The 23196-nt window shown below is 52.5% G+C and overlaps 3 protein-coding genes across 3 annotated transcripts; 2 read left to right on the top strand and 1 right to left on the bottom strand.

Annotated features, from left to right (window-relative positions):
• The first annotated feature begins 1315 nt into the window (after window positions 1-1315).
• Window positions 1316-8923, top strand: Jph4 (junctophilin 4). The gene is made up of 5 exons (XM_026406122.2): window positions 1316-1763; window positions 2477-3248; window positions 6539-6657; window positions 6976-7508; window positions 8673-8923. The coding sequence occupies exons 1-5, from the start codon at window positions 1385-1387 to the stop codon at window positions 8754-8756; spliced, it is 1887 nt and encodes a 628-aa protein (XP_026261907.1). The 5' UTR covers window positions 1316-1384; the 3' UTR covers window positions 8757-8923.
• A 1640-nt stretch (window positions 8924-10563) lies between these two features.
• On the top strand, window positions 10564-18769 carry Ap1g2 (adaptor related protein complex 1 subunit gamma 2). Its single transcript, XM_026406027.2, is given in 22 exon segments — window positions 10564-10624; window positions 11023-11227; window positions 11672-11796; window positions 11936-12077; window positions 12230-12326; window positions 12473-12549; window positions 12674-12769; window positions 13173-13253; window positions 13570-13668; window positions 13837-13892; window positions 14029-14142; window positions 14323-14463; window positions 14550-14604; window positions 14684-14806; window positions 15512-15601; window positions 15692-15819; window positions 16066-16170; window positions 16485-16611; window positions 16668-16830; window positions 17482-17645; window positions 17854-17952; window positions 18041-18769. Coding segments are annotated over 21 exon segments (2388 nt in total). The 5' UTR covers window positions 10564-10624; window position 11023; the 3' UTR covers window positions 18143-18769.
• Window positions 18770-18870: 101 nt separating this feature from the next.
• On the bottom strand, window positions 18871-22003 carry Thtpa (thiamine triphosphatase). Its single transcript, XM_026406026.2, has 3 exons — window positions 21658-22003; window positions 20730-21281; window positions 18871-19152 (listed from the first exon to the last, which is right to left on the bottom strand). The coding sequence occupies exons 2-3, from the start codon at window positions 21274-21276 to the stop codon at window positions 19043-19045; spliced, it is 657 nt and encodes a 218-aa protein (XP_026261811.1). The 5' UTR covers window positions 21277-21281; window positions 21658-22003; the 3' UTR covers window positions 18871-19042.
• Between the last annotated feature and the right edge of the window lie 1193 nt (window positions 22004-23196).

Below are 23196 nucleotides of genomic sequence, written 5' to 3'. Positions count from 1 at the left end.
CCTAGCTCCTCTCCCCTCCCCTTCGCCTCACCCCACTCCCCGCCTGCAGGCTGGGGTTTCTTTCCACCCTGGGGGTCTCTGCACCTCTCATTTCTCTCCACCTGCCTCCTCCCTCACCGCAGAGTTAGCGGGTACCCATCCTTTTCCGCTCGGGCATCCCCACCACCACCCCCATCTTCACCACTTATTATTCTTATCTGTCCCCTCCTCTCCCCACCCTCTCCTCTCTCTTCTCTCTGCCCCTTTAAATCTGCCTGGCCCAGCCTCCCCCGTGATGCTGGGATGGAGCAAACATTGATTTGTGCTGGGATGGAATCGGAATTTTGATTTTTTTTCCTCTCCCAACCATAAGAAGAAAAAAATAATAAAAACACCTCCTCTTGATAGCCCCCTCCCCCTTCTCATCCAGCTCCCAGCTCCTCTTCTCTATCTCCATCCAAGGCAGGATTTTTCCCCCTTACACTATTCTAATCTCCCCCCACCCCTGCCACTACCTCAGTCCCCACCCCACTAGCCTGCTCTTCCAGCTGGGGAGAGAGGGGACTCTCCCACAGCTCCTCCACTTTCCTTCTCTGGGTTGGAGCAGTCTCTCCGGAAGAGGAGGGGGCTTGGCTTGTCCGGGTGAGGTGGGAGTGGAGGTATCCTGCCATGGATGCTGTGCCTGGGAGGCAGCCTGAGCCCCAGCTCACATGGTGAGTAACCTGCCCCCTCCCTTTCGTCCATCTGCCCATCCCCACCCTCATCTTTCCCCTACAGAGCTTCCCCCATCCCCATCCTTTCCCCCAACAAACCATTTGCCCACCTGGATCCCGTCCCCCGTTTTATTTTTACCTCCCTCCCCCGGGTTTACTGGGGAAGCTAAAGAACGAGGGCAGAAGGGTCCTGATAGCAGCCAGGAAAGCTAGTGGCCTACCACTCTGCCCAGGCCCCTCCCAGGACCCCCAAATTGCCACCCATATTAGGCGCTTTAGGGTTATAGGTTGGAGAAGTGGGACTCCCGCTTAGGGTGGGGGGCCCAAGCACTGGGAGGCTTCCTCTACAAGTTGGAAGGAATAGAGAAGCCCCCGTGCCCCCAAAGCTTGGGAGTTGCTGGAAGATGCTGCTGAAGGGAGGGGGGCGGGGGGCGGTGCTGATGCCGGGAGCCACCGGGCCAGGGAGCGGCGGGCAAAGGAGGAGGGGCCTCGCTCTCCATTTGCCCCCTCTTTCTCCGCAGCCACTCAGGATGAGGGTCCGGCCCTGCCTGCCCGCGCTGGGGCCCCTCCGCCCAGCCCCGGTCTAACTGCCCCCGCCCCCAGGCCTCGCCCGGCCCCCAAGCCCCCAGCCGGTTCTCCAGCCCCAGGATGCGCTGAGCCGCTGGGGGGCTGAGGCCGCGCCAACTACATGCATGTCCCCCGGGGGCAAGTTCGACTTTGACGACGGGGGCTGCTACGTGGGGGGCTGGGAGGCGGGGCGGGCACATGGCTACGGCGTGTGCACCGGGCCTGGCGCCCAGGGCGAGTACAGCGGCTGCTGGGCGCACGGCTTCGAATCATTGGGCGTCTTCACCGGGCCCGGCGGACACAGCTACCAGGGCCACTGGCAACAGGGCAAGCGCGAAGGGCTGGGCGTGGAGCGCAAGAGCCGCTGGACGTATCGCGGCGAGTGGCTGGGCGGGCTGAAGGGGCGCAGCGGCGTGTGGGAGAGCGTGTCCGGCCTGCGCTACGCCGGGCTCTGGAAGGACGGCTTCCAGGACGGCTACGGCACCGAGACCTACTCCGACGGAGGTGCGGGGCCCGGCCCACTACTGTCTGTCTGCTCATCCGCTTGCGCCTCCCGCCGGTCTGCCCTGCGTGTGCCTTCCCCAGCCATATGCCCTCCACGCCCTGCTATTCCCCATACGCCTTCCCTAGCCATATGCGCCCCCTGTGCCCATCCTTCTGTTCCTCATGTTCCCGTCTGTCCCTCATACCATGCCCGGTCCTATGACCCCAACCCCATCTTATTGCCTCGTTCACCACCAACCAAAATCATATCTTTCTCATTTTTCTCCTGCCTGTTTCACCTTCAGCAATTGGTCTATCCCTCACACCTCCCCTCTACCTGAAGGTCTCTAAAATCGCTGCCAGTTTGCTCACGTTTTCATCCCTGGCAGTCCCTGTTTGCCTGTCAAATGCCTATTTTATACCCCACCCCCCATCAACCTGTCCCTCACCCTCTGAGCTTGGGTAGCCCGCCAGTCTTTCACACACTCCCAGCTTGCCTGTCCCTCTCCTTTCTCCCTGTCTACCCAATACCAAAATTCACATTATCTCCTGCTTCTGCCAGTTTTCCTTCTGCCTTCCACACCCGTAGCCCTTAATGCTCTTCCCAGGCCTCCATGCCATCTGCCTCCACCTTTCCCACCTGACACTTGGACATTCAGGGACTTTTCGGGGAGTGGGGTGGAAGGAGCGTAGAGGCGGGTTCTGACTTTCTCCCAAACTTACTCCGCCCGCAGGCACCTATCAGGGCCAGTGGCAGGCTGGGAAGCGCCACGGCTACGGGGTACGACAGAGTGTGCCCTACCATCAGGCGGCGCTGCTGCGCTCGCCCCGCCGCACCTCCCTGGACTCGGGCCACAGCGACCCCCCGACGCCGCCCCCACCCCTGCCCCTACCAGGCGACGAGGGAGGCAGCCCAGCCTCGGGCTCCCGGGGTGGCTTCGTGCTGGCCGGGCCAGGGGACACCGACGGCGCGTCCTCCCGAAAACGCACACCTGCGACTGGTGGATTCTTCCGCCGATCACTGCTGCTCAGTGGGCTCCGGGCGGGCGGGAGGCGCAGCTCCCTGGGCAGCAAGCGGGGTTCCCTTCGAAGCGAAGTGAGCAGCGAGGTGGGCAGCACAGGACCCCCAGGCTCCGAGGCCAGTGGGCCCCCAGTCCCAGCACCTCCTGCCCTCATCGAGGGCTCGGCCACTGAAGTGTACGCAGGCGAGTGGCGTGCTGACCGGCGCAGCGGCTATGGCGTGAGCCAACGCTCCAACGGGCTGCGCTACGAGGGCGAGTGGCTGGGTAACCGGCGGCACGGCTACGGGCGTACTACCCGCCCCGACGGCTCCCGTGAGGAGGGCAAGTACAAGCGCAATCGGCTGGTGCACGGGGGCCGTGTTCGCAGCCTCCTGCCTCTGGCCCTGCGGCGGGGCAAAGTCAAGGAGAAGGTGGACAGGGCTGTTGAGGGCGCCCGTCGAGCCGTGAGTGCTGCCCGCCAGCGTCAGGAGATCGCCGCTGCCAGGTGGGTGTCCAGTGCAGAAACCAATGCTGGGCTAAAAGAAGAGGTTTCTAGGGCTGGGGATATAGCTCAGTTGTTAGAGTGCTTGCCTCACATGGACAAGGCCCTGGGTTCAATCCTCAGCACCACAAAGAGAAGAAGAGGGTGCTGTGAGCTCAGGGAGAAGGGAGGAGACGCCTATAGGAGGGCCAAGACCCAAGGCCTAGAACCTGTTGGAAAAAGCAAGCTAAAGTTTAGGCAGCTGTAGGTCTGGGATTTGGGGTGTTTGTATTTGAGGCTACAGGTGGATGTGGGTGTAACTGTAGGTGGCTGGGTATTTGAGGGAGGTGGTGTAAGACTGTAAGTGTGTCTTGGTGTCTTTTGTGTGGAGATGTGTATCTATGGAATCCATTGCTGTGTGTGGGAGTAGGATAAGCGCAGCTTTGTGCAGGCCCACAAGCCTCTTGGAACTCAGATACTCCCTAATCTTCCTCTAGCAGCCCTTCCAGCCTTCAGGCCTCAGGCTGGGAGCATGAGCCATAGGCAGAACAGGGAGTAGTCCCTTCCTGACTGGTCCTAGCTAGACACCATTTTACCTTTGGGCCTTGGATAGGTCTAGTTTGTACAGCTGGTCTATCAGCTGAAAAGCTAGTCTCTCCCAGCTTAGCCTCCTCCACCTTCTCTTACCCAACTGGTAAAGGTTTGGGGGGAAATTTTCTTTCTGTAAATCAGATTACATTTCCATACATCAGGAACCTTGCTATGTAAAGCAGCACAGTCCAATAAGAATATAACGCAAGCCACTTAAAATCTTTTAGCAGATACATTAAAAACAAAAAGAAACAGGTGAAAAGAATTTTAATATTTGAATCTAAATCAATATAGCCAAAATATAATTTCAAATCATAATCAATATAAACTTACTGAGATATTGGACTTAGTCTTTGAAATCTAGAGTGTATTTTATACTTGTAGCACAACATTTTGATTCAGATTAGCCACATTTCAAGTATCCAATAGTCATTTATGACTAGTGACTTAGCAAAGATATGAAGAAAGCCAAAAAGCAGCTGGGCTGGGTGGTCCACGATGATAATCCCAGCAACTGGGGAGGCTAAGGCAAAAGAACCACAAGTTTAAGACCACCCAGACAACTTAATGAGACCTTGTCTCAAAAAATAGAAAGGACTGGGGGTGTAGCTCAGTGGTAGAGTACCCCTGGGTTCAATCTCTAGTACCACAAAAAATAAATATATTTAAAAAATAAAGCCAAAGATCATTTTGTAGCAAGATATACAGGCTTCTGATTTATAGAACTTACATAGTTGAATTTTTATATATTGAATTTTCTTTCAAATGGGTGGGGATATAGATGAGGGATTTTGTTGAAATTTGAAACTATTTCAGAAGGTCAACAATCAGGATATCTCCAAATATGCTTCAGTGAATTTGTATAATGGGTGACAGGTTTTGTGTGTGTGTGTGTGTGTGTGTGTGTGTGTGTGCGCGCACACGCGCGTGCGCATGCATGAGTAGAAACATGTCAAATACTGAACAGATGCCTGAGCCAGAGAATGTGCATCTGTAGATGTATCTGAGTGTCTAGATGTTAGAATTCAGGGCCTGAAGCCAGAAAAGGGGGAGGGCAGAGCACCAGGGAACATTTTGGGCTAGATAGGGTGGAGGCATGTGCAGGAAAAAAAAAAAAAAAACTGATCTCAGTAACTACAGGATTAGGCAGTGGGAGGAGGCTGGTTGGTCTCCCCAGCAACAGGCCTAGCATCCCTGATTGGCTGCTGGCTGCCATGGAAACAGCAGAGCCTCAGCAGCAGGTGCCTCTGACAGGTAGCCTGAGCCCAACCTGATGCCTCAGTAGACACTTAGACTTGATTATCCATGCCCTCCATACACAAAAACACAGGTCCTTGTCAGTTTGGTGGCCATCAATAGAACTCGGTGCAACCCAAGACTATGCTCCTCATACTTTGTTCCAAACCCCGAGACAAGCTCAGCTTCAGGACAAATTTAGTCATATACAGTCTAAAAGCCCTAACACAAAAGACTTGAATCCCTCCAAGTAGGCTGCAAAGATCCTTGATTCGCCAGGTTTAAAGGAAGGAGACTGGCCATATATCCCAAAGTAGATTAAATAAGAGGTAAAGACTAAGACTACAGTGGACGTCACCATCCCCCATACCCAGGTTGCCTTTCTAAGCCAGAGAAAATAGGCCTATCGTAAACAGGAGTCATGGTCTTGGTCTGTTTGAGCCCATGGCAAGTACAGGTGATTACCTCCATCTCTGCCCCTTTGTGCCTCGCCTTAAGATTACCAAACTAATTTTGTGATTACAAGGCATCTACAATTAATAGCAGACAGTGAAAAGGAAGGGGAACTTGAAGAAACATCTACACTAGAGGGAAAACTGAGAAACAACAGTGGGGCAAGGATTAATAATGCTTCAAGGTGGCCAGTACCTAGGGAGCAGGATGGGATGGAGTATGGAAGGGAGACTAAGCTTACCCAGAAAGTATAATTGCCATTGTGAAAAAATATGCATATTGGCAGGAGAAGGGATGTGATCATAGCAGAAAGGGGAGACACACCCTTATTCTGGTTCCAAAGCTGAGAGGCAGGGCAGGGGGAGAGTGGCATTGACAGAAAGGGAAGACATTGTGATTTAAAAAAAAAAAAAAAAGAGGCTAAAGAAAAGCAAGATGGAAAATTCTCATGCCAGGAACTCTGCACTGGAAGAGGATGAAATAATAAGGAGGTCTGACAGTGGGAAGGGGATTCAAGGCAAAGGGAAGGGGTGGCTGGGAACAAATTGTCACACATCAGGAGGTATGAGAGGAGTTGATAACAACAGGAGGTACAAACTGCCAAGAGGGCATTAGGCTAGTTGGTAAGCACCAAACAGGACTGCAGAGGATGTGTAAGAAAGGGAAGGCTCAGTTGTCACTGGGGTAGGGAGCAAGAGAGAGATGGAATAACAGAGTTTGGGGAGGGCCAGGCCCCTGCAGCTGGAAGGAGGAAGTGTTACTACAGGACACAAGGATAGAAGGGTGTGAGAGGAGCAGGAGAGTGTGATAACAGCAAACACCCCAGGGCCAGGAGAGGAAACCAAAGCAGGAAGCTGCCCTGACCTGCCCAAGAAGGGGAGCAGCTGGCAGTAAGAGGAAGGGTGAAACTCCCGAGGGGAGCTCGGATGAGGATGTGATATGGTGGGGACATGATGAGGTGGGTGGAGAATCTGAGCAGGGGCTAATTTGAAGTGGAAAAGGCCTGCTAAGTCCCCATCCCTGGGACCCGACAGGGCAGCAGATGCCCTCCTAAAGGCAGTGGCAGCCAGCAGTGTCGCAGAGAAGGCTGTGGAGGCAGCGCGGATGGCGAAACTGATAGCCCAGGACCTTCAACCCATGCTGGAGGCCCCAGGTGAGATGTGGGCATCCTCAGGAGGGGAAGAGCCCTTTGGGGAGCTAGAGAGGCTCAGATATGGGAAAAGGGGGTGGGAAGCCCACAGGATCTGGGAATGGGAAAGCCAAAGTACAAGCCAAGGGCATAGATGATAGGGACCAGGCCCATTTGTCTGGGGAGTGGGATTGAGAATTTATGAGGTACAGTAACGAGAGGTTTGGGATCCAGTGGTGAGAAGCTAAGAGCCTGAGGATATCAATGTCCCAGGAAGTGCCAGCCAGGGGCTCCAGCCAATAGCCAGTTAGACTCCACTGATTGTCAGCTATCCCTGCCCAGGTCGCAGACCCAGGCAGGATTCGGAAGGTTCGGACACAGAGCCCTTGGATGAGGACAGCCCTGGGGTGTGTGAGAATGGACTGACCCCTTCAGAAGGCTCTCCTGAGCTGCCCAGCAGTCCTGCCTCCTCCCGCCAACCCTGGCGACACCCTGCCTGCCAGAGCCCACTGCCTCCTAGAGGGGACTGGGGTCCCTTCTCCAGCCCCAAAGCTTGGCCTGAGGAATGGGGGGGGCCAGGTGAGCAGGCAGAGGAACTGGCTGGTTATGAGGCTGAGGATGAGGCTGGGATGCAGGGCCCAGGGCCCAGAGACGGTTCACCTCTCCTCGGAGGCTGCAGTGACAGTTCAGGAAGCCTTCGAGAGGAAGAGGGGGAAGATGAAGAGCCCATGCCCCAGCTGAGGGCCCCAGGAGGCTCGGAGCCTGACCCTGTTACCATGCCGGTCCTGAGGGGCCCATCTTCGAGGGGTCCTGATGCCGGGTGCCTGATGGAAGAGTTTGAAGAGCCTGCTGCGACTGACAGGCCTGCCCAGCGGGTGAGACATCCTCCGTTCCCACCCACTTAATGCCCTCTTCTTTTTAAAGCTTTGTCTTGTCCCACCCCTTTCCAGACCTCTGTCTGATTCCCTGAGGGGTTTTGATTTCAGCTCGGCTTTCTTTCTGCCTAGCCAGTCTTGGACCATATCTCACCTCAAAAAAAAAAAAAAAAATAGGTAACTTTCAGTCAGGCGGGGCGACACACTTGTAATCCCAGTAGCTCAGGAGGCTGAGCCAGGATCTCGAGTTCAAAGCCAGCCTCAGCAATGGCAAGGTGCTTAGCAATTCAGTGAAACCCTGTCTCTAAATAAAATACAAAATAGGGCTGGGGATGTGGCTCAATGGTCAAGTGTCCTGAGTTCAGTCCCGGGTAACAAAAAAAAAAGGTAACTTTCAAGCAGATAAGAGCCTCAGAGACCTTTAAGTCGAACTCCCTCATTTGACAATTGGGGGAACTGAGGCCCAGAACACTTAAAGTGACTTCCAAGGGTTACAAACTAATAATTAATGGTAGAACCAGAACATTTTTTCCTGTTCTCCTTCCATATCATTTCCAGCTCCCAGTTTCCTACTCCACCCCCAGCCCCACCTCCGCACTTTCTCTCTTTGGTGCCCAGAAATAAAAAAAGAAAAAATTGTTCCCTCCCTACCCTCATTCTCCCTCCCTCTCCTGGGAAGAAGGGAAATAGGGAAAAAAAAAAAAAAAAAAAAAAGCAAAAAACTGGGAGAGGTGGAGTTTCCCCAGAACCCTCTGCTCTGATTGGATTCCAGGCCTTCTCCTGTTTCCTAGCAACCACATCCTCACCCCTTCATCCCTTTGCCCTACTGCAATACTGGCTGCTACTGCCAATTTCTGCTACTAAGGCCAGGCACCTTCTGCCTGGGCCATATGATATACTGGTGGGAGGGGAGGGGAGGAGAGGGAGGAGGGGGGCGGGGCTGTTCCTGTCTCAAGAGTGCCAGAGCAAAGGTGGGGCCCTGCCTGGGAGAAGAAGGGTGTTTTGCAACACAAGACACAAAGGCTAGACATCCTCATGCTTCGTCCTGTGTAGGGAGGTGGCTGGGACCCTTGGCTTTGCCACCTGAAGGGAGGGCAGGGAGGTGGGATCAACACTGGACTTGGTATTCAGGGACTGAGCTTGCTTCCCGCTCTGTCTCTCTAGGGAGCTGCCAACCCCCTGGTGGTGGGAGCCATAGCCCTCCTGGACCTCAGCCTGGCGTTCCTGTTCTCCCAGCTCCTCACCTGAGGCTACTTCCTGGCCAAGCTCTGGCTTTGGTTGCCTGCCTCTTCACCCCTTTGACCTGCCTTTTTCTCTTTTCCTCCCCCTAGTTGTTTTTGTTCCTATATTTCCTTCTCCTTTTCCTTTCTCTTCTGTCCTACTTTATTTTTGTTTCTTGCTTTTTCCTTCCCTCTCTTCTTTCAGCTTATCTCATTTACTCTAGATCTGTGTCTGTCTTCCTCACTCCCTTCCCCACCTCAACCCCCTCTTTCTCTAGATTGTTTACATATGAAGGGCTTTTCTCTCTCAGAGTTGCCGTCTTCTCTGAGACACATAAATCTAAGTCAGACCATTGCCCCCACACCTTTTCCACCTTTTCTTTAAACCTAAATTTCACCAAGGTGTCCTGAGGAGTCTCCTAAAAGCTGAGCGCAGAGGAGGAAAACAATGGAGAAGGGAGTGATTAAATGCTGGACAGGGTGCTGGCTGAGCCACTGTGGCTTCCTGGCCCAAGCTGAAAAGGCTGAAGGAGGTGCCACCTCCACCTGTCACCTTGGAGGACAGTGTCTCCCCTCCCAGCACCCAGTTAGGTTCTTGGCTCACTGATCCTTCCCAGAGGGAGAAAAAGGAACGTGAACAATAGAATAACTCCCTAGATCTCCCTCTTTCTTTCCTCAACAGCCAGCCTATCTTCCAACCCCCTGTAATGGCATGCCATGCCATGCCATGCCAAGAACAATGTGTAAAGGAACAAAAACTATCCAATGCAGCCAAGCCCACCCCCTCAGACCTTACCACTACCCTCTCTACCCTTATGTGTTCCCCTAAAAGTTTATTTGGTTGGTCTGGACTCACTTGTGGCCTTTGATTAAATTCCTAAGGGGCCTAAAAGAAGACACTTCAACTGCAGAGTGCTAGAGGCATTTGAGCAAGGATACCACTCCCCAACTCTGACAGTTGTGGTGGGGGGAGGCACTTCTGGGGGATGGAAACAAGAGCTCACAGGGCAGCAGAAGCTGTGACAGTCTAGTAGGCCCCGTGGGTTTTGTCCCTTCCCCCATCACATCAGAATCTCCTGAAATGAGAAAACAACAGAAGGAGGGGATCCAAGGAAGCTGATCTCTCCCACACTTCCCAGGCAGGGCAGAGGTGGGAGTCAAATCCAGGGTGAGAGGTGGGTGGAGAGACCTGTTTGAGGTTGTGGCTGATCCCTGGTACTAGCTTTCCCCCTGGGGGTAGGAAGCCCTAGGAAGAGGGGAATATGGGGTCCCCAGGGGATTTTTCCTCCCTCCCCTGCATGAGGCAGAGACAAGCTGCCTGCCAACCCCCTCCCTTGAGAAATGGCCTTGCCCGGGAATGCCCACCACATATACCCTCTTCTTTTTTCTAGTCAAACTCTGTTTACTCCTTGGCCTGCCTCCCTCCTTCCTCCCCTCTCAACCTTTACTTCTGATTTCTATTTCATGGAATTTGGGATTGAAGTTATACAACAGTGCCGCCAACACCAAGTCTTGCAGGAAAAAAAAATACAAAGAAATTTAACAAAAAAAAAATATATTAATAAAAAAGTTCAAAAAAGGGGGGGGATTGTCATCTCCTTTGGGGTGCGATGGCTGCAAACCCAAACTCTCCGAGGCTCTCCGGGTGGTGACAGGTAGAAGGAAGCCTCTTGGGGAACCGCGGCCCAGCTTACTGCCTAGCTGTCCTAGCTGGTAAGAGCTCCTTCCCCTACACGCCGAGGTCAGAGCACTCCAGAAGGCTCTCGGGCGGCCCAGGAGGGCGGGGTCCTGTGGTGGAGGCGGGGAGAGGGAAGGACCCGACCGGGCACCAACCCCGGTTCGGCCCTATACCAGGAAGCGTCTGGGGGGGAGAGGAGGACAATTGACTGAAGGCAGGTGAGGCTGGCGTCCTGGGGCGGGGAAGCTGAAGCCGCCAGAGATGGGAATGCGGGGAGGAATCTCGCGAAAAAACAACAGTGCAGGGCCCTGAATGGGAAGGAATGGCCAAGCTAGGAATGGCATACCAGGTGGATAGAAAAAGGGGAGATGGGCGGGGCTCTGGCGCATGCTCCGTAGGAACAGGTGCGGGGTGGGGCAGGGACGCATGCGTAGTGGGGAATCTCCTTAGGCGGCGCGATGGGGGTGGGCTTTGGGGACCCGGGTGGGGAAAGGTAACAGGAGTAAGGTTTAGGATAGATGTGAAACCCAGACCATTAGGATCTTGGAGCAGGGCAAACCTGGCTGCCGGCTAGAAAATATTAAAGACTTCCCCACTCCCGGGCTCTGCCCCCCAGGATGGTGGTGCCCTCGCTGAAGCTTCAGGACCTAATCGAGGAGATTCGCAGAGCCAAGACTCAGGCCCAGGAGCGGGAGGTGATCCAAAAGGAATGCGCCCACATCCGGGCCTCCTTCCGAGATGGGGACCCTCTGCAGAGGCACCGCCAGCTGGCCAAACTGCTCTATGTCCACATGTTGGGCTACCCTGCCCACTTTGGACAGGTATATCTGCCTCCAGAGTTTGAAGAGGAAAGCTGTTGGGACAGGGTCGTGGATCTCTTCATTTATTTGTGCCCCGACTGTTTTCATTCTCTGGTTTCTGAATCATCTCACCATGCACTGGAAAAAACTTTTCCCATTACCCCACTAGTCCTCAGCTGGGGTGAACCCTTCATTCTCTGGCCAACCCATTCAGGGCACCTCCTCTTCTTTTCTTCCAGCCTCCTCCACTCCTATGTTCTTTAATCTGCACACTAATGCCTGACCCTCCTAAGCCTCTTTGGTTGAAGAGAGGATGATGGGATATGATGCCCCAAAAGTTAATCTAATGATAAGAAAAGCCCAGCTGAACATATAGATATGTGTGCCACTGGTAGAGAGGTGAAGGAGTAGCATGGAACCCTCTTGTTTCACCCCTGCCCTTCGGATCTGCCCTCTTCCCTGTAGATGGAGTGCCTGAAACTGATTGCATCCCCCAGATTCACAGACAAGAGGGTGGGCTACCTGGGGGCCATGCTTCTATTGGATGAGAGGCACGATGCCCACCTGCTCATTACCAACAGCATCAAGAAGTGAGAAGTTCTGGGGGAACTGCAAATCAGGGAGATGGGAGAGTGGGGAACTGGTAAATTCCAGGGTGCTGCCTGATGTAGTTACTGCGAAGAACTGGTTTCCTCAGAGGCTTGACTAATCATCCTCCCAACCCTGCAGTGACTTGAGTCAGGGGATTCAGCCGGTACAAGGCCTGGCTCTGTGCACTCTGAGCACCATGGGTTCTGCTGAGATGTGCCGGGACCTGGCCACCGAGGTGGAGAAGCTGCTCCTGCAGCCCAGCCCCTATGTGCGCAAGAAGGTGAGATGAAGAACTTAGCACTTGCCCCTTCAGAAACTGTCCCTCATCTGCCATGCAGTAGAAGTGTGTGTGTGTGTGTGTGTGTGTGTGTGTTTGTGTGTAGATTCCATCCTTGTAGATACTTGCCTATCTGAGGCCCCTGACCTCCACAGGCTATTCTGACTGCGGTACACATGATCCGGAAGGTCCCTGAGCTCTCTGACATCTTCCTCCCACCTTGTGCCAAACTGCTTCATGAGCGCCACCATGGTAAGGCCAAAAGGCTCCCCATCCTCTGTGTCTGGTCTGGCTATGAATGGAAATGAAAAACAGGAGAGAAACACCAGTTCATAGAACAATAGTAGTGCATACACACAGACATGCTCACAGTAGATTCTCTCATGCCCTGACCCCAGGCATCCTGCTGGGCACCATCACGCTGATCATGGAGCTCTGCGAACGAAGCCCTGCAGCCCTCAGGCATTTTCGTAAGGTGGGCTGGTGAAGGGGTAGGCCCTGGCCCTGTCAAAGAGGGGCATTGGGGGCAGAATGGGGCTAAAGCTGAGAGTACAAAAATAAGGATGGAATGCACAGACAACATTGTGCCCTCCCTCCAGGTAGTATCCCAGCTGGTACAGATCCTCCGGATGCTGGTGACAACAGGATACTCCACAGAGCACAGCATATCTGGAGTCAGCGACCCCTTCCTGCAGGTGGGCTGACCTTTCCTTCATGTATCCCTAGAGGAAAGAAGGCTTAGCAGTGAGATTCCTGTAGTATACTCTGGCTTAGTCAGTGCCTTGGGCCAGAGAGTAGTAGACTGATTGCCCTGGTCATTCCAGGACAAAGACAGGGAGAGGATATGACTGAAGGTCAGAAATCCAGTTTGGTAATAACAACAACAAAAAGCCTGTCCTAAACTCCCTTGGCTTCATACACCTCTGATCCCCTCCCAGGGCCACCAGGACCTATGGAGGTGATGAAGGATGGGAGGCTCTAGGGTCTAACCAGATGCCTTACAATGAATGCTGTCCTCAGTGTTGGATTTTTCTCCTCAGCCCCATAAGTCCTTATCCTGTGAATCTCTCCATCTTTCAATCTTTAACCCAACCACAGGTCCAGATCCTTCGTCTGCTTCGGATCCTGGGCCGGAACCATGAGGAAAGCAGTGAGACCATGAATGACTTGCTAGCACAGGTGTGGGTTGGGGGGACATTGCTTAGGTATGTTGCTCTGGGATCTACCTACCAGTCCTGGGCATCCGTTACAGGATTACTCACCATGTAGCAGCTGTGTAATCACTCCTCTGTCCCCTCTAGCCAATGAACTACATGAAGGAGGGACACAGTATGTTGCAGTATTAATGTCCCAGTGCCCAAGCTGGCCCAGGCACATAGTGGGGTTTGGGAAACTTTGTTGGCTGGTTGAGGAATGGATGGATAGTGGAGAGCTTCCAGAGATCCTAGTGAGGAGAGAGGCCTTTGTGGATGTATCTCCTCTCCCATCCACTCAGGTAGCCACCAACACAGACACCAGTCGAAATGCAGGCAACGCGGTCCTATTTGAGACAGTGCTTACCATCATGGACATCCGCTCTGCAGCCGGCCTACGGGTATCTTCCCATATGCTTTCCCACTGTGGCCTATTCTCCACTCCCAGCCAGCCAGCAGGGCTCTGTTCACTGGCCTTTCCCCAACACCTGTCATCCTGTGTCATGTGGTCCCCACTCTTGAGTGAATAGACTGCTACTGCCTGAGTGCCCACCTTCTTTCTCCCACAGGTTCTAGCTGTCAACATTCTTGGCCGCTTCCTGCTCAACAGTGATAAGAACATTAGGTAATGACTTGTGTGTGGCTATACTCTGCCACTGAGCCCTGACCCTCTGTACTCTTCCCTCCAGAACCTCCTGATCCACTTACCCAGGGCAAGGCTAATGGCCACAGCATGACAGGGCCTTTCCCACCCTGACCAGGTATGTAGCCCTGACGTCCTTACTACGCCTGGTGCAGTCTGATCACAGTGCTGTGCAGCGGCATCGGCCCACTGTGGTGGAATGTCTGCGAGAAACTGATGCCTCCCTCAGCCGGTGAGCATAAAGGGAACAAGAGGACAGGGTAGAGGATACAGTGACTAGTGGCCAAGACCCAAACCAGCTCAGAGCAGCTGGAGTAAGAGGACTGTAGGAGCAGATCCTAGGGATGGGGCAGGCCAGAGGCATGGAGTTGGGTGATCTGGGCCACCTGCATGGACCCTTTTCTCCTGCCAGGAGAGCCCTGGAACTGAGCCTAGCTCTGGTGAATAGCTCCAATGTGCGAGCCATGACACAGGAGTTGCAGGCCTTTCTGGAGTCCTGCCCCCTCGATTTACGGGCTGATTGTGCCTCAGGCATCCTGCTGGCTGCAGAGAGGTGAGGGGATAGGTTCCCAGAAATGGAGAGGGTACAGTCTGGGGAGGGACAAGGACAGTGCCAGGACTGATAAGCCATGTCCCTAGGTTTGCTCCAACCAAGCGATGGCACATAGACACCATCCTTCACGTGCTGATAACGGTGAGATGGGCTAGTTGGAGAGTTGGGCAGTAGTGGACAGAGTTAATCACACTGACTTGACAATGTCCACCCTTTCCAGGCAGGAGCCCATGTGCGGGATGATGCAGTGGCCAACCTGACGCAGTTGATTGGGGGTGCCCAGGAGCTACATGCCTACTCTGTGTGCCGACTCTATAGTGCCCTGGCAGAAGACATCTCCCAGGTGCCATTCCCACCTCCCCAAGCCCAGGGCTGCCTCCTATCTCTTTCTGGGCTTCCCTTCTTCACTGGACTCTGAACTGTTTTCCTCTTAGGCTCACAGCTGTCTACTTAGCGCAGGAGATCCTTAAGAACAGAGCTTGCCTTTTAGAACACCTGGGCTGCTGTTCTGGCCCTGGTACCTACTGGCTATGTAATCCCAGATGACTAGTTTAACTTCCTTTAGGCTCCATGTACTCAGCTTTCTACCCTGCCTATCTCCCAGGGCTGTTTTTATAATCAAATGAGATAGATACAAGTTTTATGCATATATTATACTTTATTATTATTTCAAATGCTGAGTGCCAAAGGTGCCACCCAATACTAAACTGCCCCTTTTAAATTTTTTTTTAGTTATACATGACAGTAGAATGTATTTTTATATATTCATGGCATACTCTCCATTTTCCTCTTAAGTAGGATGAGCAGAAACCATCACCCTGCTCTTCCTCAAGGGTGGGACCCTCTCACAGTTCCATCAAGTGGCCAGGCCATGTACTTCTGAATCTGGGCCACCAGAGGGCAGTGGGAGCCCAGACATCAGGACAGAAACTGCTCACAAATTTCCTTCCCTGCCCCACCGTATTTGTGCTGCATAAGGGGATGTTTCAGAGTGTGGAAGAGAGGAGGGAACCCCAAACACTGACCTAGATGTGATTCTCCCATACAGCAGCCACTGGTGCAAGTGGCAGCCTGGTGCATTGGAGAGTATGGGGACCTCCTGCTGGAGGGGAGCTGTGAAGAAGTAGAACCCCTTCAGGTAAGGCCTACATGGTGGACACACTAAGGATGGACTTGTCAAGGGAGATAGGGTTAGATCCTAGGTCACTACTTGTACCCACACCTGAAGGTGGAAGAAGAGGAGGTGTTGGCACTCCTGGAAAAGGTGCTGCAGTCCCAAATGTCCCTGCCAGCCACCAGAGGATATGCACTCACAGCCCTCATGAAGCTCAGCACCCGGCTTCAAGGGGATAACAAGTAAGAAGAGGTCTCAGCCCAGAGAAAATTGTCTCCTCACTTGCATACCATTTCTAAGCTCTCCAGATAGCTGCACTATCCCTCGCCACTCTTATCCCCCAATCTTGGGAATTGCTTTAGAGCTACATATCTTGGGACTTGCTTTAGTGTCTCCTCACTCTGTGGGACCGCTCCCTTCTCTGCCATATACTGAAGCAGAAGGGCAGGACAAATTGCCATTGCAACTCACACAACTCTGTGGCCCAGCCGCATCCGCCAGGTGGTGTCTATCTACGGGAGCTGCTTAGATGTAGAGCTGCAGCAGCGGGCTGTAGAATATAACACACTCTTCCGGAAGTATGACCACATGAGGTATGTCAAACATGGGCTCCGGTGTGGGACCCAGATCCCTGCCCTCTCCCAAATGCCCCCTTCTAGCCTCAAGGGTCTCATCCTCTCCTGTGTTGTTGTCCACTGCAAGAGCTTTCCACACAGTTCATTGAAGCAAGCTGCCTCCTAACCCTCCCTGTTCATCTGAAAACCAGCAACAGTATGCCATCTTATTAGAAGGACACTTCTGATCCACTATGTGCCCAGCATCTCCATGTTCTGAGCACTCTTTGTAGATGTCTCTTGTGAGAGGCAAAGGGTCTACCTAGAGAGACACCTACATTCCATCCTCTCAGGGCTGCCATCCTTGAGAAGATGCCTCTTGTGGAGCGAGGTGGCCCTCAGATTGATGAGGAGGCAAAGGAAAGCAAAGAAGCAGTCCAGGTTTCAAAGGCAGCAGCCCCTGTCCCCACAGAGCCCCAGGTGAGGAGACTGGAAGCCTTGGGATAAGAAGGACTGACTTGGGCTTCCATGCCAAGTTCTGACCCTTCTGCCCTTTCCCCTGGGCCTCAAAGCTCTTGGACCTGTTAGATCTCCTGGATGACACTTCTGAGGATGCCCAGCATCCTCCCCCTCTGGATCCATCCCCAGGAGGTACCTTAGTACACCTCCTTGACCTTCCCTGTGCATTGCCACCTCCAGGTAGGCCTCAGGAAAGAGTCTAGTCTTAGAGAAGGTAGGTGAGAATGTGCCATCTCTGCTTCTGTGCTGAGTGAAGCTCATAAACCCTTTCCCTCCTGTGTGCCCATATCCCATCCCCTTTTTCGTAGGTGAAAGGGTTCACTCAGTCATGCCAGTCCTCTCCTGGCTGCAGTGTCTTCTTTGTTCTAGACTTCTAGCCCTGGCCAGCAGGGCCCTGCTTCCTCCCCACCCCATCTCATCCCACTTCCCCACTGGCCCCCTCAAACCCTCCCGTCTTAAACCTTGGCATTTCATGCTCTTTTTACACAAAATGTTACTTCCTTGGCACATCAAGTGACTGGCTTGGTTGGGGAAGGCACTCCAGCCTGAAATGTCAAATGCCTTTCCCTGCCACTCCCATTTAAATTAGTCCTTCCCAGTTACTCTGGCTAATTTATTTCCCTCATAGTACCCATTCCAGCCTGATTATCTTGCTTATTTTCTCTGTTATTGCTTCTCTCCCTGCACTATACTGTCAGTTGTCTACTTGTCAAGCATCTTGGGCAGTACAGGGATAAGAGGTGCTCACTGTTTTGTTGTTGTTGTTGTTGTTGAATGAACGTGTTATCTTGAGCCTGCACACTGAGCTGCCTCTCTTTCCCTGCTATATAGCTCCCATTCCAAATCTCAAAGTGTTCGAGCGTGAGGGAGTACAGCTCAATCTGTCTTTCACTCGACCACCTGGATCCCCTGCTTTGCTTTTAGTTACCGTCACCACCACCAACTCCTCAGAGGGTGATGTCACCCACTTCATCTGCCAGGCAGCTGTGCCCAAGGTTTGTAAATACCAGGATTCAGAGGTGGCCTAGGTACTCCAGGAAGGAGTAGAGGTGGGTGGGAGACAGGATGAGATGGGAAGGGAGTGACAGCAGAGACAGGTACCTGGGGAGTTGATGGGAAGAGGGTTTGGCACCACTGAGTATGGAGGGGTTGCCTGAGCCCGGCCAGCTGCCTTACTGTATTCTGCCCAAATCCCATGTTCAGAGTTTCCAGCTGCAGCTGCAGGCCCCCAGTGGGAACACAGTTCCAGCTTGGGGCGGCCTCCCCATCACCCAGCTCTTCAGAATCCTCAATCCTAACAAGGTCAGTTCCAGGGCCCCATGGGTAAGAAAGACCTAGGGAAGGGAGAAGTCACAGGCACTAACTCTGGTCTCCACTCTCCCATTTCTAGGCCCCCTTGCGGCTAAAGCTGCGCCTGACCTACAACCACTTGGGCCAATCGGTGCAAGAGATCTTTGAGGTGAACAACTTGCCTGTGGAAACGTGGCAATAACTCTTCACTCTGCCTGAAATCCTCCTGCATCCCAAAGCCTGTGGTCCTAGCAGTGGGGAACCAACTCTGAGGGCTACCAGCAGATGGCACCCTGGTTCTGCATTAATCACTGCAAAACTGTGGGTCTGCTCCCCTCCCCCACAAATAATGGCAGCCAAATAAAGCCCAAGGGGGGCATAAAGCCATAATCTGGGTATGTTTGAGGTAGAAAAATATGTATAAATAACAGCAAGGGAAGAGGCTTCTCACATAGGAAGGGTCCCAGGAATCTTTCTGGGAACCTTGAGAATCAGTCTCAAGCACACCAGGGTTTTCCTCTGCCCCTCAAGGTTAGGGATCAAATTTGCCCCTAAGCTGACACAGGAAGCACTCTACTCTCTGGGCCAGAGATGGACACAGTGACAAAATCAAAGCAAGATTTGATTTCTAACAGGAATTCCCAACCACTTCCCCACCCTGCTATTCCCCACACCCCAAAGCAGGGAAATCCCTGCTGCCTCCCCTCATCTCTAACTCAGCTGTAAGGCGGTTTCGGAGCCGCTGGCAGAATCAATGGCATCGACCAAGGGAGGGGGGTGGCAAGGGATTTTCCTGTGCTTAACTACTGATCACGGCTAAGTGGAAATCCTATAAACACGAGCGGAAATCAATGGAGGCTGCTTAGCGGCCAGGGGAGAGGGGCGGCCCACAGATTGCATCTGACTGATGAGAGAGAGGAAGCAACCAGGGAGGGCTCAAGGAACCGGTTGTTGAGAACAGGACGAAAGAACAGGCAGAGGTATAGGGAGAGGAGGTGGGAGGGAAGAGGCACAGTGAGGCCACGTGTGGCCCCTGCTGGACCAAGAGTTCCCTTTCTCTTCTAGGAAGTGACACCCCTAGCCCAGGCTGCTGTCGGGATGTTTAGTCCTCTGTGGAGCTGTTTACTTCTAGCAGGCGCCGATAGTCCTGAGGACGGAAATGCTGTAGGTACACGATGAGCTTGCCAGGTGCCCTCTCCTGTGCCGGCACACCTATAGACAAAGGATAGTGAGGAAAGAAGCAGACAGAACTGCCATACATGCTTTAACTTTCCTCCCTGACCACCCAGCCAGGACCCCCAAGTTGTTTTGAAGGTAGCACTGAGATTCTGATTGTCATCCAATTAGCTTCTGTAAGCTACCTCACTGGACTCCAGAAGCGGGACCCAAGAGCCACTTCAGACTCAGGAAAGCTGGGAAGCCACACGTGAGCCTCTTCTCCAACCAGGGGAAATGGTGAAGAAGCACCCAGGTGCCATGAAGACAGAGGATCCTTCAATATGGACTCACTCTAGTTATTACCCTTGTCCCCCAATCAAGATGAAAACCCATCTAGGCAGGCAAAAGCTCATTAGCTTGGTAATGAAGCACATACAGAGATTTACACATAGGAGAGAAACCAAAGGCTGTGGAAAGAAAAGGAAAAGAAGTTTTAGCTATGGGGTGGGATTCACATAGAATTCTCCCCTCTGGAGCTGGGGATATAGCTCAATACTGGAGTGCTTGCTTAGCATGCTCAAGGCCCTGGGTTCAATCCCCAGCAAACCAACTCCCTCCCTGTCCCCCCAAAAAAAGCAAGAATTCTCTCTAGAACTGCCACTGCCAGTTTCCATTGTTAGTGCCCAGCAGCATACTGAGCATACAGCAGGAAACAGGATGTATAGTTGCTAAGGAGGCTGAAACAGCATCCCAGGGCTGTCAGGCCCCATGGCGTGCACAACCCCAAACTAGTGGATGGGCTGTCTACTAGGAAACTGAGCATGGGAACAGAAAACCAAATCTGAGCCAGACACAGTGGTGCATGCCTATAATCCCAGCAGCTCCAGAGGCTGAGGCAGAAGGATCACAAGTTCAAAGCCAGCCTCAGTGAGTTCAAAGCCAGCCTCAGCAACTTAGCGAGGCCCTAAGCAACTCAGCGAGGCCCTAAGCAACTCAGTGAGACCCTGTCTCTAAATAAAATATTAAAAAAAAAAAGAAACCAAATTTGCCAATGCTCCCCCAACCATCTCTCATAAATGCAATGTTCTTGCCTTTCACTGAAAGCCAAGACATTGAATTAAATGAACTCTAAGAAACCATAAAAACAAAAGGATATCCGATCCCCAGCATGGGCAAAAAAAAAAAAAGATTAGGGGAAGGAAGGGTTAAAGTAGAGAACTGACAAATAGAACTGAAAGAAATTTGGCCAGAGGAATGAGAATTAAATGAGACAGAATGGCTGGGATGAAGAATAGAGACTTATGAAAGGCTTAAATCCAAGTCAGACAGCAACTGTAAAAGAGAAAACTTGATAGAACTGTGGGAAAAACTGGGTCCTCTAGAAAATTGCTAAAATAATTACTGTTAAAGAAATAATCCAGAGACCCTCCCCCATTATATAGTCCAACTCCCACCAACTACTCTTGGTCACAGCCAGTGCTCCAGAAAAGGAAAGTGTGGCTTAGTGGTGAGCGCTTGCCTAACATGATTAGGAGGAGGCCCTAGGCTCAATCCCAGCATTGCAAAAAGATTAAAAAGCCAGGAAAGGAAAGTGGGGATCAGGAAAACACAGAAGGTCCTGTCCCCCTCACCGAGCATGCTGCTGAGGCTATTGATCTTCTTTAGAGCAGTTGGTACTTCAGCTTCCTTCTGTACCAGGGCCTCTACTTCACCCACAGCGTAACCAAAGTCCGCTGTATCCAGGTCCACCTTAAGCATTGGCTCCTCTTCATTGACTCCAGGGAATACCAGCTTCCAGGAACTCCGTTTAGTCACAAAACTAGCTACTTCCTGCAGCCCTAGTGGACCCAGCACAGCAGCCATACTTCCATCCCCCAGACCCTTAGCTCCCAGCACCTCACAGAGCTGGGCCACAACTGCAGGTTCAGATGTAAATTCCTTGTACTCGGTGTGGGGTCCTGAGATACCTGATGCTCCAGGGCATTTGAGCTCCCATCCACTACCCTCTCGTTGTCGCAGCCAGTGGTTAGACCGCATCAGGCTCAGCTCAGGGGTGTCATAGTAGGTGTCTCGGAAGGTGATCCGGTGCTCTAGGATGCCCCCCAACTCCTGCAGTCGTTCCTCTATGCCAGGCCCTGGAATGAACTTTCGCTCCACCTCAATCAAGCCCTGGGCCATGCTATCTGCAAGGATCATTTGCAACAAACATTTTCTTAGCGCCCAAAGGTGTTCAGCCTGCTGGGCAATGGCTAAGCAGAGACTCTAGCTCTGGCTGAATTTACTGAGACGCATACAGACTTGCAGATCTTTGCCTCAGCGATACAGGGCTCTGTCTGCGAGATTTTAAACGTTCTGCTATAGTGATTGGTCTCCAGTTAAATCCATTCCACTATTGATGACGTTCTTAACCCAAAGATGTCCCTAGAAAGCAGGTCATGCAGCAAATTTCGTCTCAACACCCCACACTACAACTTGCTACCCCAGGAGACCAAGAGCTGCTACCTGGGATGACCTGCCATTCGCAGCCACAGCACCCGCCGGCTTTGCCTCGGGTCTCACCTCAAACCCAAGGGTCTCCCTCTCGTAGGACCAGAAGATGGGGGGGAAGGAGTCCACGCCACACCCGCGAGGAATGCCGGGAGGAGTCCCTGGTCTCGGACCTCAGCCCAGCTCAACTGCGTGACAGGAGAGTACGAGCACCAGCGGCCATATTAGGCCCATGGTAACAGTGCCGAGGGCAGACCGGCCCGAGAGACCTGTTAGGTTAAGGGCGATCGCGACTCCCGTTAGGGCAGAGGAGCGAGACCGTCCCCAGGCACCCTGCAGCGTAACCCCTATGCCTCCTGGCGTCCGGGGGGTCGTCAGGGGTCCCAGGCCTCTGGTTGAGCGTGGCTTCCTGAGCCGGGTGGATGATGGGAGATGTAGTTCGGAGGAGGGGAGATCTTCGCTATTTCGCCCCACCCATTGCTATGGTGACCTGAAAGCTGCAATTAGTGCTCTGGGGACTTACCTAAAGCTGAACTGGGGTTGCAGCTCTGTGGGGAGAGTCGTGGGCAACGAACTTGAGACTGCACTCTCCAACCCCTCCCGAACTAGGCAGTGGGCCTGAAACACAAGTCACTCACTCAAACGCTGTCTGGCACATATTTAACTATTATGGTGGCCTATTTACTGCAGGCCAGTGGCAATGGGCTGGGAAGAAGGAAAGGCAATTAAGTCCAATGTAGGAGTTTTGGAGGGGATCAAACACATTCTGGTAAGAATGTTAAGAGTACGAGTGAGCAAAAGACTTTCTGTTAGAGGAGAAAGTGAAATTTTGAATGAACTACAGATGTGGGATTTCAACGGGTAAAACCTAGGTGGAGACCTAACATGAGCAAAGACCCAGATACTGAAAAGTACCTGGCCTGTATGAGAATAAAGATGGGGCTGGAAATACAATTGAGGGGCAAGTTGGAAAAGCCCTTGAGTGAGTGCCAGACTGACGAGTCTGTCAATTCCAGCAGACCTTGAGCATGTTTTGTTAGGAGTAGGAAAAATATTCAATGTTCATTTAAAATACAAGACATATGGAAGAGAAATGACCCTCTCTCTGGCTGCTTTAGAAGACTCTATAGAGAAAATGCCTCCTTACTCCCTCTGAGAGTTTATGTTATCTATAAACTTTGTATCTTACTCTCTGGGTGAGGATATTGTCAACTCCTAGGCTTGCTTCTGAAATTAGTGAAAAAAGTGCCGGGTTCTCCACACCAGTCTATCCCTTGTATGTGTCTGGAAACACAAGTGAAGTAAAACGGTGGCAAAACTTGGGATGTCTTGGATGTATCCTTACTCCTACCTCATGTCAAGCACCACTGGACTGGGAGGGCCTGCATTTCCTTCATCCTTTGCAGTCCCCGCCCCCCCCCCAAAGTTTTGTTGACTCAGAAAGAAGTCCTAGTATTTTTATGTTTAATGTCCTCCCCAATGGGGTAGATGATAGACCCAACCTGATCTTTTATTAAAATTGGGAGCCATCTTGCCACAAAGCCATGAAAAGCTAATTTCGGCTTTACTATAAATTACTGCAAATTCTGAACCTGCTTGGAATGCCTGCCC

Source organism: Urocitellus parryii, chromosome 6 (assembly GCF_045843805.1).
Source record: "Urocitellus parryii isolate mUroPar1 chromosome 6, mUroPar1.hap1, whole genome shotgun sequence".
In the NCBI taxonomy this organism is placed as follows: domain Eukaryota; kingdom Metazoa; phylum Chordata; class Mammalia; order Rodentia; family Sciuridae; genus Urocitellus; species Urocitellus parryii.
The sequence above is the reverse complement of the archived record's forward strand: the minus strand, read 5'-3'. Positions and strand labels throughout refer to the sequence as shown.

Coding starts and splice junctions, on each gene's coding strand:
- Jph4 (XM_026406122.2), top strand. CDS start 1,385: ATGTCCCCCGGGGGCAAGTTCGACTTTGACGACGGGGGCTGCTACGTG. Junction 6,658..6,975: donor ACCCATGCTGGAGGCCCCAG/GTGAGATGTGGG, acceptor ATCCCTGCCCAG/GTCGCAGACCCAGGCAGGAT. Junction 7,509..8,672: donor CTGACAGGCCTGCCCAGCGG/GTGAGACATCCT, acceptor CTGTCTCTCTAG/GGAGCTGCCAACCCCCTGGT.
- Thtpa (XM_026406026.2), bottom strand. CDS start 21,276: ATGGCCCAGGGCTTGATTGAGGTGGAGCGAAAGTTCATTCCAGGGCCT. Junction 19,153..20,729: donor TAGCCTCAGCAGCATGCTCG/GTGAGGGGGACA, acceptor CTTTGTCTATAG/GTGTGCCGGCACAGGAGAGG.